Below are 15,542 nucleotides of genomic sequence, written 5' to 3'. Positions count from 1 at the left end.
TCACGTGCCCCAAGCAGCCAATAGAATCGCGCGCTGGTGCTTCTCGACTACTTGTTTTTGCTGAAAAACCAATGAGCAAGGCGAGCCACTGGTGGCGGAAAATTGAAGATGAGGAACAACCCTTCCAAACAAGACCAAGATGACCACAATAGGTCGTGTGTAACAGCAACGGTTCGGTGTAGAAAAAGCGAGATTTTAGAGTCTATTTGTGCTCAGATTCATCTCACAGGGGTTTTAAATATTAATTTTGTGCCAGAAATAATGACACGAGAAGCTAGAAACTTCTCAGATAAATGCGAAAATAGTTGCAGATTCTGCAAATTTTCTCGCGATTTTCGGCCTTTTAAGACCCGTGTCCCCCTTATTCAAAACTGTGCTTATTGTTCACCCACTGTTAAACGGCACGAACTCTAAACACAGCATAGACTCACTTATGCCAAAGGTCGTTCACAACCATGACGACACCTGGAGACAAGCCAATCCATCGCTTGTGGTGGCTGCGGGAATCGAGCCGGCGAGTCAGTTGCGTGTTAGGCCTATTTGTGCAGCTAAGTGGGGTGGATCACGGTGTTATTTCAGCCAGACGGAAAGAAAGCAGCCGCACCATGTACTCTTGCTTGAAAAAAGCTGAAAATTCTTCAGGAGCTCGATCAAAGAGGCCTGCACAAAAGACGCAAGTGGCGAAAAAATACATCCCAAAATCGACGCTGTGGCAGATCTGCGAAGGCAGAGAAAAGATTGAAGGTGTGTAAAGAATGGGACCTTTACATTCAAGAATGGGACGTTTACGTCTAAACGAATGTGGACGACGCCTTATGAAAAACTAGAAAAAGTTATTTTTCTGCGGTTCGAGCGTGCACGGAGTTCCGATTTGCCCATAAGCGGACCAATTCTCGAGCAGAAAGCTCGAGAGATCGCCATGCAAACGGGTGTTGAAAAATTCATCCTAAGTGTCGGATGGCTCAGCCGCTTCAAAACACGCCATGGCCTAGTCTTTAAAGAAAGCTCAAGTAAGAGTGCTGCAGTCAACAGGAACATTTGCACCGACTGGCAAAAGGGGCGGCTTAAGGAAATTTTGATGAGCTTTGAGCCACAAGAGGTCTTCAACATCGACGAGATGGGTCTTTTTGATAGGGCGCTTCCATCAAAGATTCTCGCCTTCAAAGGCGAAACTTGTAGTGGAGGGAAACGCTGTAAAGATCGCATCACTGTGCTGCTGGGTGCAAACATGGCAGGGATTAAGAAATTGAAGCTGTTGGTAATAGGAAAATCAAGGCACCCACGCTGTTTCAAAGGCGTTCGACACCTTCCCGTTGCATACCATGGGAACGGAAGAGCATGAATGACCATGGCCATTTTCGAAAATTGGCTATGGGAGGAAGGCGCAAGATTTACAAGGCAAAGCAGGAAGGTTGTCTTCATCCTGGATAATTGCCCAGCCCACGGTCAGGTTGAAAGACTCCAAGCCATCACTCTAGAGTTCTTGCCAGCCAATGCAACGGCAGTGATCCAGCCTATGGATCAAGGGGTTATTCAGAACATTAAATTTCATTACCGTAGACAGTTGCTCCATTGATTGCTGCTTTGTGCGGACAGCGGAAAATGCTACAGCATAGGTTCATTGGCAGCCATCCACATTTTGGCTCGTGCCTGGGAACAAGTGAAGGCAACAACAATACACAGATACTTTCATCATGCTGGCTTTCAAGTGCAAGAAGCAGTACCTCATGAAGAAGAAAACCCTGCTGATGCCGACATTGGGGCAATATTCAGTGAGGTCGTGCCCTCTGCCCCTTTCACGCTGCAGGACTAAGAATCAATTGATGAAAACGTTCGTACCTGTCGTGAGGAGACTGTCGAAGAAATGATTGGCGAAGTGCAAGAAGAGGATTAACCTTTCAGCGATGAATGTGGTGACAATTATGCCAGTGTAGTGGTGCCTCCAGACCGACCAGCTAAAGAGGCTGTTGAACTTTCGCAGCGCTATTTTGAGCATGAGGCTTGTTTAGAATTTCTGGCTAGGTTATGAGGCATGGGTGCGTACCTTGTTAAAAAACAACTGAAGCTTGATGAACAAACCATCCTTCACTCCTTTTTTTTTTTCTCCTACTCATCTTCATGAGTACGGTGAGGTTTGTGCAATTTGAATAAAGGTTTTGATTCACTAAATAAGTGTACTTTGCTTAAATGAAACTTCCGATAAATAGAACAGTTTTATGGATCCCTTCGAGTTTTGTTTGAGAGGAGTCGACTGTATCTATAATTATAAATTTTGGCCAGTATTAAGATAATGTGATAGGAAATATGCTGACGCAGAATTATTGTTGTACGAGGAAGTGCTTTTCTGCAGCACGTCATCTAATAGCAATTATCGAGTGATAACTAGGTACCTAAAGTAAAAAAATTATTAAAAATGAGCATTACAATTTTCAGTGGTAAATCTACTTCAGTAAAAAAAGTAATGACTCATGATCACAACGATAGTAAAATAATTACTGTAGCCTTTATGGTTATGGAGGAAAAGGTAAACAAACTTCACCTAAAATACACGGCAGGCATGGTGCTCACCCTGTTTTCTTAAGGCAATCACCATGTCATTTGCATTACTTGTGTCCATGTGCATCGAGCTGTCGAATTGGCTCCCACACTTACAGTCGACTCTCATTAAATCAAACCCGAAGGGACCTCTGAGTTTGGTTTGAATTATCAAGCAGTTTGAACTATCAGAAGCTCTCAGATAGACGACTCTGGGTAAGGCGACACCACACATTGTGATTAGGCATTAAGTTTATTAAAATTTTTTAGGTGTTTTTAAGCCGTAATTGCATGCAATGAACAGAAAGCAAAGGAGTAAGGTCCACAAGTTTATTGGCCATTTACTGCTGATCAGACCTTCAATAAATTTCCAATTGCTTCTTCCCTGTAGGAATGTAGGACCTGAATTTTGAAAGTCTCTCATAATCATATGGTGGTTTTGGGACGTTAAACCCCACATATCAATCACTCAGAATCTTGGAAGAACGCCAACATTCGTAAGAAAGGAGACGTCAAGGATTTTTAAAATTACAGGTCAATTAGGTTATTGTCCATTCTCTACTAACTATTTACAAAAATAATAGCTAATAGAATTAAGGCGACATTAGAGTTCAATCAACCAAAGGAACAAGAAGAATTTCGTACAAGGTACTCCACAGTGGACAATATTCATACTATCAATCAGGTTATAGCGAAAGACATGGAATATAACTCTTGGTAATTCGAACTCTGATAATTCATGCTTTTGGTTTATTCAAACAAAATTAAATTGTTTGGTTGGCCCTCTATTCTTTCAATGTATTTAAAAGCCTCTTAATTCAAACTCCATCATTTGGTTAATTAATACTTTTTTTCCAGTTTCGTACCAGAAAATATCTGCTGCTTTCTCTCTGCTATTTAAAAATTTGCATGCTTATATAATCCTAACAGTCTAACAATAAGCACCTCAGGCCTTCAAGGAAAGAAAGGCTTCGCTAGTAAACAGTTGTTTGAAACAAAGCACACGCATAGCGTAGTGGAGGGCTCCGGAAATTTCGATCACCTGGGGTTCTTGAACGTGCCCCCAAATCTGAGCACACGGGCCTACCTTCCAAGATTCTGGTATCCCTCTTGTCAAGATACACTTCGTATATAAGGTGGCTAATTTTTCTAGCACAATTTCTCTGTCATCTTTCAGGAGGTCTGTTGTTACCTTATCGTCGCGAGCGGCTTTACCTCTATGCAATCCTTATAAAGCTTTTCCTTACTTTGTCGTTACAGGTAGGGTGTCCAATCCCTCTGAGCTATTTTTGCCCCTTACGATATCATCCTGGTTGTTTCAGCTTTTGTACAGCTCTCTACAGAACTACTCTGCCACCTCAATTATCCTATCCATAAAAGTTGTTACCTTGCCTTTCTTGTCCTTTAACATATACATCCGTTTTTTTGCTTATGCACAACTCTGCCTTCGCATCTTTTAGATGTGTTCGGTTCTTTACAGCCAGCTCAATTCCCTCCATGCTATACCTTCTGACGTCGACTAACTTGCGCGTATTGATTAACTTTGAAAGCTTCACTAGCTCTAATTTGTCTGTTGCAATTGAGGCTTTCATAGTTCATTGCCTCTTAATAAGATTTTTTTTTTGTTTCCTGGGATAGTTTGCCAGTGTCCTGTCTAGTGACTGCTTTACTAGATAATTCACAGTTACTCATGTTGGTGCCACCACTTTAGCGCGGAAACCACGGTGATAACGGCGATGACACAAGAACATCTCCAATGAATGAAGCAAACCACGTGATCATGATCGAACATGTGATCGAACTACATAGAATATGGATGCGTCCGCATCCTTTGTGTGACCATCTCTGAGTGCTGCTCGGTCGACGGCATTTTTCGGCTAAATTTGGCAGTTGTAGTGACACGTATTCCGAAAGAGTGCGACCACTAGCGTGGGTCCGGTCTTAGCGAGCCGCAGGGCCTGCGTTAAGGGGGGAGGTGGGTCTTTAGACAACTTTTCTTAATTTTAGTGCCAGCTACATGAAAATGGGCAGTCTTAAGCAGTTTTTTACGCTGATTTCAAATCTGTAATTAGTTTTTTGATAGCTGCAATAGTTAATAAAATATTGATGTCTGAAACCAAATTAGTTTCATACTCGTTACGGGGCTTTATGAAAATTTAGTCTTGCTAAACCAAAATCTGAATACATGACACTGTTGCTAAAGATCTTCTATAGGGGGTGATGCTATTTTTATTCATTCAGAAGTATCTTACATGAAAAAAAAAAAAAGGATCATGAAATTACTATGAACATTTTTTTCTAATAAGCAGCCACTGCTACACCTAACTGTAAATTTCATGGGAGTGCACGAGTGATGAAAATTGCATCACCCCCCAGATCACTTCAATACGAATAAAATGATACCACATTTGCCATTTTTGCTCAAATATAACACAGAAAAAACACCCGTAAGGCTGAGTACGGTGTGCAAAAACATCCAACTGAGAAAAACGCATTTGAAGTTTCAACCCAAAGTAGCTTTTCTTGAAATCAACTTACCACAATACAAATGGTACTGTTTTGTAGCTCTGTGTTTTGTGAACATGGCCGTACTAAATGTGTGACTGCAGACTCTCAAAATAATAGTTCAGTGGCCACCGAAACGGCATGAGAAACTGTATTTACAACGCTGTGTGTCTGTTTCAGTACACAGCAAGCAAAATAGCACTTGAACAGCATGGTAGCAAACACTTGAATAGTATAATCAAGTGGCTCTTCCATAGACAGCATATCTACGCACAATGTTCCAGTCCAAAATGCAATTTTTGTCGGAAAATTGCCACTGCTGTCCACTGAAACTGCCCTACAGCATACCAGGACTGTAGGCCGAGTCTCTTGCTGGTTTGTGTCGCTTTGCAAGGCGGGTTTTTGTTGAATAGCTGTCAGTGTGCTTTTTCTTAAACTTCTCCAGCCTGATGTTGCCTTTTTCGAGGCTGCGGAGTACCGAGCGATCTCCAGGGCTGTACCCTAGTTTTTCCGCAATTCTCGCATTGCTCCTCGTGACAACTTGGTTGAAGCGGCTGACAGCTTCAGCCACTGCCCTTTCGACGCTGCGCAATGAGGCGTGCTGCGTTTTCGAAACCTGCTGCCAAATCACAGAGTGCAAGCTTTCACTGGGTTTCTGCGTGAGGTCGTCGCTGCACCTTTCCAGAAGGGCTGTCTCACTAAGGCGCGTGAACACGGGCTCCAGTGCCTTGCACACAAAGTCGGGCAAGCTATGGTCGTGCGGCGGCAGCTCTTCATTGTTGGCCTCAGCCCTGTTAAATTTGCACCATGACTTGGGGCCTTCAGGACAAAGCTCATGCCTGGGTATCTGGTCAGTGGATGACATGTGCTTCAGCGTGGCCAGCACAGCCTTCTGCATCCCTGGCACATCATGCTTGTGACTGCGCAAGGTATAACCATAGTAGGAGGCGATCTTCTTGATTTTATCCTGACTCAGCCTGCCCTTACCACCAAGTGGCTGACCTTGAGCTTTTTTTTTTTTTTGTCGCTGAGGGTACGCAAGGCTGCAAACATTCGTTTATGCACATGGTTTATGCAGTCTTTTTTTGCCACCTTGATGTAGCCGTAGACTTCATTTGTTGTGAGGGCGTGGTAGGTTTTGCTGTCCCCATCTGAAAGCATTGTCGTATATCGAAGCTTATGCTTTTCGAGTGACCGCTGGAATAATAGAAGGGCTGCTTTCACTTCCATTTGACCAGCCTTGCAATCAATATTTCTTTGGCACACAGGTGCATGATCAACAAGCCAGGCAGCGTATCCTTCGTCATTTTCTTTAGGTCCCAAGGTGCACCCCAAACAAAAGTTTGACAAGACAACATGGTCTATTACTAAACCTGCATACATCTCGATGATGCACCCGACACATATGTGTGAAGTGTGCCCACGGGTCAACCAGGTTCCAGCATAAATCACGTCGATGTTCCCGGGTGCGTTGCCCAACTCCGCATACAAGTCCTTGATGCAAGCAACACTAGCACCTTCCCACTCGGTGGCAGTGGCACTGGAGGCTTTCTGCATTGTTTTCATGTGGCTTTGGAAGGTTTTGTGGTGCAGGCCTTGATGAGATACATTCATGGCAGCAAAAAAGTCCGAGAGAGCTGTTGCCCCCTTACCGATGCTGCTGATGGCCTTCATTGCACGCAAATTGACATCAAAAGGCCTAATCTTGGCCTCACTGTCGCCGGCTACTCTTGGGGACGAAAAACGGTCCTCGCGGAAGTCGCAGTCACTGCACGAGAGCAAAAGCTTTGAGCACAGGTCGTAGTCTTTTTTTCCCCTCGAAAAAGTCATGCTTTTCGCGCCACACTCGGGGCACACGACGAGCCCAAACAACGAGTATGTCGACTCGTGTCGGCTATGTCGACGATTGAGAATTCCGTGCCGTTTTCTTTGTCGTTGTTCTCCAGTTCAACGTCGAGTAGCTTGAACTTACGTTCCGTCGCGCATTGTGATGCCAAGGTCTCCTTCAAATCCGTCGCATTTCTAGCGCGCTCGGCTGTCTCCTCCGCACTGAAGAACATCGTGCCGACACGGTCTTGAATATTGCTTGAAGTACCAGGTGACCCGATAATGCGATCACCCGAGAAAATGCTGCAGCTAGGGCCAGGCGAGAGCGCCACCGCTGGCACCGCTTCGGCTACAACAGCTAGTTGCGGCAGCGTGCCGTCGTCGGAAAGAACTCTCTCGGCCGCATCAGGAGCTCTTCGCAGCACGATATCGTCGCCTTCCTTCCGTTGCGGTTTCCACGCCCGCCGTTTTTTCTTGCCGTACGCTTGACGAGTCTTCTTTTTTAGCCGAGGGTCTCCGCTCACACCGGCCATAGCGTTGACACGAAAGGCAGAACACCACACGCGCGCGCAACAGCAACCGCTGCGGCGGACCGGCGAAGCAAGGGAAAAAAAAAAAAAACGGCGGGTGGCCTTGGTTGCGCCAGCCAATGGGAAGCGCGAGACAGGGGGCTCGACTTGCGAGCGCGCGCTTTAGCCAATCGGCGGTACGGAAGTGGCTTTCAGAAAAGGGGCGAGAGTTGTCGTTCTCTTGAGGCGACGCCATATTGAGGGGCCGCAAAATGAGCACAAAGAAATCAGCTTCAAAACAGGACCAAGATGGCGGCGATCGGCTCCCTGCTTCGTCGTCGGTGCGCGCGGGAAGTTTGACCAAATATTCGGTGTTGCGAAGCGTTTCGCGACTACCGTGCCGTTTTGAAATGCGATTTTATTATATTTTCCTATTGAATTCAGTGTTGAAACTTTCATGGCAGGTGCTTATTGGTGCAAACATTCTAAAAATGCGGTTTTCTCAAAAACGATTTTTTGGTCATTTTTGACCATTCTAAGACCCGCGACCTCCCTTAACCGTCGCCGTGGCGAGGACACGATACTGCTCAGGGTCGCAACACTTTATTGTCTGTGGCAACACCAAACGCAGTACAGCCCGTTGCAAAGGCGCGGCGAGAAAGCAAATGGGCTTATCCACGCCACGGGCATAAAAGTACTACACAGGGTGCCACGAGCACATCTCCATGGTAAAGGTAATCCACGGAGACACCAGGACCAAGGCCCAGTTGCTCGAGCGAGGGCAAAGGCGCTCGCGTTGGCTTCGGAGGGAGACGGGTCGGCGCAGCTAGGCCACGCACTAGGACACCGTACCACCCTTCGACTGAGCGTACGCAGAGGGACAACAAAAGGTGAGCGTTCGCCTCGGGCGCGAGGCGCCGTCAAGAGGTCCGACGAGCCCCGAACGACGGGAGTCGACGGGCGGAAAAGATTGCGTGGCTCACCGTCACCTGTCCCGAAGAGTATCTGCCCGTTCCCGACACACGCGCGCAATACCTCTCGGGAGACTCTGCGCGCAGCACCACAGTCAACATCCGCTACCGGGTGAAGGGCTTACACGTCACTCCGCTCTCCCAGCACAGTTAGACAGCGGAGGAGAGCAGACATGTCGGGACATCAGAATGGCAGAAAAGGCAGCAAAGCCCGCTAAGGCAGCAGGCTAGCCTCAATTCCCACACAGTTTACACTTCCAATCTAAAATTATTGAAAGAAATTGCCATTTATGCGTAGCATGGCACAGCAGGTCAGATTGGCACGGAGCGGCGCAATGGTCGCAGCACTTTGAGGGGTCTCGGCGAGGCGAACGAGCGCCTCGCCACGCCACGCTCTTGGAGTGAATGGACACAGCAGACGCGGTCGGTACAAAGCACCCAACATACATACATTTATTAACTAATTTAGACGAGGATATCATCCGCCGAATGATACATCAATTTTGATTAACACGCTACCATATAAACAACATAACGCAATGACACACTAAACACACAACATGATAAACACACACTAACACACCCAACACACTAACACATACCAAAGGCGGCGTCCCACGTGGGACCCCGGCGCGAAGCCCGCAGTGCCGGGCACCTGGGACCCACGCTACAGACAACCGTTCGCGGCAGCCGCCACGCGCAGAAGAGGCTCGCTCAACGTTCGCCCACCACCAAGGCCTGCCTTCCGCCAGGGCCCACCGCCGGCGCTACCACTCTACCAACAGTGGTACTCAAAGCGAACACAACGCCATCTATCGCCCGGCGGTGGTCACCACCGAAACAAAGCCTTGGGGCGAGACATGTACGCCACGCGGCGCAGACAACTTTACAGGGGGGGGGGGGGTGTCAGCACCTTCACATTCCTCCAACCTTAAATCAAACCATATCCCAAAATCAGAAATTAGCTACACAAGCTTTAACAAAAAAAAAATGATATCGCACGACCATAATGTCCTTGCACCACGACACCGCCGCTGGTCGACACTGCTGCACTGTCCGGCTAGACTTCACCTCAGTACCGGCCGTCGTTGCCATCGGCGCGACGATCCGTCGCTAGCGCCGACACGTCTTCCAGTTGCGACCAGCACTCGCGAGGGCGCCGGACTGCAGGCAGTTGCGCAGGTCCCAGGCATCTCCATCGCCCGACCTCACGACCGCATTCCTGGCCAGCGACGCTGACGATGTGCAGGACAGCCGGCTGTGGATGACATCCCTCCCGCCGAATACATCAATAACAACAACAAAAAAACTTAAAATAAAACAATTGAGCAGGTTTGCGGGAACGGAGCTTCGAGCTTTTCGTCCACGTGGTACGTTGGTCAGTACTGCTAGCTAATACATCGGTGGCGGCCGAGACGCCCATCAAAATAAAACAAAAATCACTTTTCCTAACCCCTGCATCGCAAGATAAAAAAAAGTGAGGGAAGCAGAGCGCAACACCTCGACGCCACGACCCACCTAGTTGTGCCACGTGCGACAGGCGGCTGCGCAGAGCCTTAGGCCTAATGAGTCGCTCGGCAACAACCGGCATCCACCCAGCACCCAGCCTAGGCGCAGAAGAGGCAGCCGTGAGGAGACGTCCACTCTGTGAGGTGGCCCTATCGCTCGCCGCACACAGCAGCTTACCGAGCGATCGGCGTCCACCGCCCTGGGCGGTGTCACGACGCCTCGGCGTCGAGCCGCAATACCAGACAACAACGACGCCCGGCTCCCTGAGCCCAAAGATATAGAAGAAGCTATTTACAGAAAATCGGACCACCCACGAGGCTTCCGTACTCACTCGCTTCGGGCCTGGCTTCGGGCCTGGCCTATTATCATATGCGCCCTCCAGGCAATAGAAATAGGCCAGCTCATTTGATTGCTGCTTCAGGAGTGCTCACGCGCACTACTATCTCGTAAAAGTTGTGGTGCCTGGGGGCACGTTATCAATTTGAACTTTGTATAGAATATGGCAGTGATGACAAAAACACGTGGAGAGTGTTTATTTAATTGTAGTCGCAATAATAATGCAGTTCCAACCACTAATTTAGTGTTTTTGGTGACCTCTGCCAGTTCTCCTTTTGTTTAATTTGTGTGTTTATTTATTTATTTTTTGTCCTTGTATGTAGAGAGGGAATTTTTGGGGGAAATTGTGCATTTTACTATATCCAAATTTAACTGTACTATTGTCCTAAGGTTTCCAGACTTTCTTTGCCAGGCACCTATGTAAACACCCTTATTAAACCTCGATAAATCTGGAACTGAATAACACAGCTTCATGAAACTTTTCAGTTCCTATAGCTTTCGTGTAACAAACATGTTCTGAAAATTTCATGCAGATATCTCCAAAACTAATACGTTCTGTCTCGAGGGTAGCTTTGCGATAAGCGGCAACGCACACCAGGTTAAGATAATAACAGGAAACACAAATAGGACAACACAAGCGCTGAACTTCAATTGAGGGTAGCCTCCCCCCTCAAAGCAGATGCCTAGCATATGGGGTAAAAAGGAATGAAAAGAGACAGAATGCACTCTCCCTTCGTTTCTTTCCTGGGTGCTACGCAGCTTGCTAGGAGATGAGTCCTTACCAACTTGCCCAGCTTTCAACACTTCGCAACTTCATGTCCTCTTACAAAACCACTGGTGGAAAACAGCGTCTAAGACAACTTGCCTCTTCTGGAAGACTGGGTTCTGCAGGCGGAATTGACTGGCCGACAGGAACTTCCCGCGCACTTCGAGCAGCAGCTGCTCGGCAGGCACAGCACGTGTGGTGAGCAGGCGATGGCGCCCTTGACGGCCTCGGGAGACGCACTCGTCCAGTTGCCAGGCCCCCTCCCAGCCGTCCGGGGCCAGCAGCTCCTTTTTCGTCACACCGCCTTTTGTCTGCGGTTGGTCAGAACCAAATGCCAAGTGGGTAAAAGTTTCTACACCACACTATCATTCAAAGAAGCTTTTTCAAGTACTGCACTCGAGCCAAACGAGTTCAGCAAGTGACCTAGTGTGTCTGAGAATCAAGGCATGCGATGAGCGGTGCTTGCAACCATTTAAATTTCCGAATGTTCAAAAACTACTCCAAAAATCCGTGTTGCCAATGAAACGAAAGCAGGGGGAAAAAAAGATTAACAACAAAAAAACAGCCATCATGGGAATACGCAGACTCCGTTTTACGCCACCTCATTTATGTGTTTTACAGAGAAACTATCGTAAAATGCTGGGCAGAGTGTTTCTGTATTATATCCCAAGAGATGTATGGGAAACATTCGGCGCCGCTATTGGCTACAAGTGGTCATGTTATCTAATCGTGCTTACCGTCTTTTTTTGTTTGTTTTTTGCTTCTTTTCAAGCAAGATGACGGCCCCCGCAAAAACAGTGATTTTGCGAAGCTGGTTGAAGCCATACACCGTAAAAATTTGGGTTTTTGGCCGACATGTGTTACGCCCGCAGATTTATTTACGATGGACACAGTGGTGCTCAACATTAATCTGGGAATGTGCAGTGCATGCCCCTTTGGCTTGCGATCATCTGTTTGACACGAGGCAAGAAACTTTTGTTTGCACTGCCGCACTGAATCCACAATCCGTAGAGATTGAGCTATTTGTGCGCAACAGACATGACAGACGCCGGAATATTTGGGCTTTTTGTGGCCAAATGTTTTCGCGGCTGCAGGTAGCGTATACGCGGATAGCTTTACTATGGATGATGTGGTGTAGGCGCAGATTGTGTTGCAATGAGCGAAGTGGTGCTCAATGTAAATTCGGGAGCGCGTGCGTGGCCTTTTAGCGCGACATTTATCATGAAATCATGTGCTTGCCACGGCCCAAGAAACCCTAGGACCTCATTTTCCTCGCGTATGAGTGCAATTTTATTCAACTACAGTGGAAAAAAAAAAAGATGGGAGGCGATTCATCACAACTCGGCTCGATGCCATTGCAATTAAACTTGATGCTAAAGAAATGTAAAAAAAATGCCAGGCCTGCACGGTAGGTGCAGCACAGTCACAGCGAAAACTAGAAGAGAGGCCTCTCAGAGCCTTTTCAAAACACTCATTGGGTAACTACTGCAAGCACTCTCGCTTGGTACCCACTAGGGCATTAACAATAAACTTTTGGGTAGTAGGCCGGCATTCGCTATGCTATTTTTCGTAATTCTTCCGAGAAGCGCGGTATCCGCTAACCGCTTGCAAAGAATTTTGGGTCAATCATCCCCGCAACAGCTGACGACGATGAGGAATTATGGCTGAAGTGGGTATGCACCACAGTTAATAGGGAAACAAGAACAAGCTTTTGTAATGGGTTGGAGCATTGGACGGTCCACGCGTTACGCTAATCACATTGTGTGACGACTGGTTGTTCTTTCGCTGTTGTGAAACGCTTTATAAGTCGCATTAACACGATTGCTTTCCGGACATCAAGCCTGCCTAAGGCAAGTCTGACAACAAGTCGCAAGCACCGGAGTAGCTCAGTGGTAGAATACGGGGATGGCACCCAGCAGACCCGGGTTCGAGCCCCACTGTGCCATTGGTGCTAGGTCATGCCTGCCTAAGGCAAGCTTGACAAGTTAAACTCAGTGGTAGAATATTGGGCTGGTACCCAGCACACACGGGTTCAAGCCCCACTGTGTCATTGGTGCAAGTTTCTTTTTTTTTTTTTTTCTAATTTTGCGCGATGTGGCTACGGACACCTGCGGCGGCAGCGGGCAACATGCAACTGCGCGTGACCCGTGTTGTGATCTCATAACAGCTTGCGTTGTAAGAAAGAAATGTGTTTCGGGAATAGCGTCATTATAAGCTTCCAAGCTGCTTCTAGTAAGTGTACCTCATTTTGCTATGGGCAGGGAGCACTCATCTCCCAGCCTTTCATGTGAACTAATTTGATGTTAATTGGTGCTATGACTCGAGCATGTTATAGAACACCTTACATGTCCACGTGCAATGCATCCGTCACAGTGAACGAGGCATGCATAACCAAGTAGTAACATCAATAGATTGCCCATCAGGCCCGTAGTGTCAAAACCAAAAAAGGAAGGAACTACATTTAAGAGTTTGTTTTACTTGTTAGGCACAATATTATTCAGATCTGATGGTAAATCATGCCAAATGGCATGATGGCCTCTTAGATGTCATTAATATTGAGTCAAACAGAGAAAACAAGCCCTTAAATGTACTTTTTTCCTTTATTCATAGCGAGGGTCTCGTTCTGACAGACTTGGGCGTTCAGGTAGTATACGAGGGATCATTGGTGAGCTGCCATCTCATAATAAGCTCATGGACTATGCGACGCCAAAGAGGCACAAAAGATGGTCCAACACTCATAGTCATGGCTACTGGAAGCACTGACTGATGCTCCCACATTTATTACACATATATACCCCATAAAGTGAACGGGAAGATGGCCACCGTGGTGGCTCAGTTGGCAGAGCATCAGACGTGTTATTCGAAGGTTGCAAATTCTGTCCCAGCCCACAGCAAGCTATCTTTTTGATTACTTTTCTTTCTTAATATTTACATTATGAAACCGAAAGAGGGCATATTGTAAAAGGAAATATATTTAATAGGCTTAGAAAGCGGTCAGAAAAAAAAGAAAGAATTGAGTGCCTCGGAAACAATTGGTAGACGCGATTCACGAAATGATATGCCTGGAGAACGTATCCATATTTTGTAAAGTCCTGCAATGTCGAATGTGGTATGCGGTGGTAGAAAGATGTTTGCTGTAAGAAAAATTTAAATGTGCACCTCTCTTACAACTACCCCACAAACTTCCGGGAAGTACACAGATGAATGATGCTCATACCACGTGGACTCACAGAGCCGAAAGAATGACATATGTCGCGGTATTTGAGCACAGGCTCTTCTTAATTAATGCAATGCACAAGGTTCCCTAATGACATTATTATAAGAATGGAAAATCCTATGCTCTCCCCAAAAAAACGTTTCTTTTTCATTTACACTCGTCTAACAGAGAAGTAGGCTGTTTATTCAGATGTATACATCATTACTTGCCCAACAGCACATATTTTTTTACTAGAAGCCAAAGACAGCACATACGAGGTCTGTTAGAAAAGTATCTGACCTTATTTTTTTGCGAGCACCTGATAGATTTGAAACAAGCGCGCTTGCATAAGCAGACTGCTACATGTGTGGATTAACGGATGGCCAGGCGGTAGTGACTAACGTGAACAGTAGGCCATCAGGCCTGCGTAGAGAACATGTTGAGCGCTTTGCCCAGAACAAACTAAGTTTATTGTTTCCCAAACGGCCACCCCCCCCTCTGCCAGGCTTGCACAGCTCAACACAACTATCAGCGCCGCGTGGGGGCGCTGCATTTGAGCCAACATTGTAACACTCCTCCCCTCTTAGGAGGAAGACTACGGGGAGTACCCGATCACTGGTTTCCTAGTCCTCGTGCCACGTCGCAACTTCAACGTGCTAGGCGTAGGCACGACAGAGTCACTGTTCACATGCACACCCCTGTTGAGCGCAGTCCCGTCGCTCTCTGTGGCACAGCTACTCCCAGAGAAGCTAGTTCCAACTAGCTGTTCCTGATGAGGCACTTCCGGAATAGCTGGTGCATGGAGAAGCGGCGACTCCAACTGTGGTGGAGCTGCAGCGATAGCAGTTTCAGGAGAGGCCAATATTTCTGCCTGCACAAGGCGCAAGTGGTCGCTGTGTCGGTTTCCCGAGGTGCCATCTTCAAAACGGTCACTGGCTGATGACGGAGTGTCGTCTACAACACTGGCAGGCACCCAGGGTGTACCCCTGCGAAAGTTTTGCGCGTACACGTCATCACCTGGCTGCAGTGATGGAGCCAGCCGGGACCCTCTGTCAGCATACAACTTCTGCTTCAGTTGTTTTAGGAATACAGATGCCCACAGGCTTGGCCTGAGGACATCCAACGAAGTCTTGAACATTCTACCTGTCAGAAGTTAACACGGTGGCCGACCTGTCACTTCATGTGGTGTGGTCCTATAGTGAAACAGAAACCTGGAGATCTGCGTTTGGAAGTTCCCGGAGCCAGACTTCTTGAGTTTGTTCTTCACAGTATGTACAACTCGTTCAGCTGCACCATTTGAGGCAGGGTGATATGGCAGTACAAGCATGCGGCGTATTCCATTTAGTGTTATGAACTCAAGGTACTGGGCACTGGTGAAGGCAGGACCG

At 47.2% G+C, this 15,542-nt stretch overlaps 1 protein-coding gene across 7 annotated transcripts in view; it reads right to left on the bottom strand.

Moving 5' to 3' along the window:
* Nucleotides 1-15,542, bottom strand: part of LOC119163012 (uncharacterized) — a 434,320-nt gene that overhangs the window by 271,913 nt on the left and 146,865 nt on the right. For all 7 annotated transcript variants that reach the window (XM_075882725.1, XM_075882727.1, XM_037414895.2 and 4 more), the window contains one exon: nt 11,058-11,269. In XM_075882725.1, coding sequence (XP_075738840.1) covers nt 11,058-11,269 — 212 coding nt within the window. The remainder of the gene's footprint in view (nt 1-11,057; nt 11,270-15,542) is intronic.

Source organism: Rhipicephalus microplus, unplaced genomic scaffold, assembly GCF_043290135.1.
Source record: "Rhipicephalus microplus isolate Deutch F79 unplaced genomic scaffold, USDA_Rmic scaffold_13, whole genome shotgun sequence".
In the NCBI taxonomy this organism is placed as follows: domain Eukaryota; kingdom Metazoa; phylum Arthropoda; class Arachnida; order Ixodida; family Ixodidae; genus Rhipicephalus; species Rhipicephalus microplus.
Note: the sequence above shows the minus strand (reverse complement) of the source record. Positions and strands in the feature narration are given on the sequence as shown.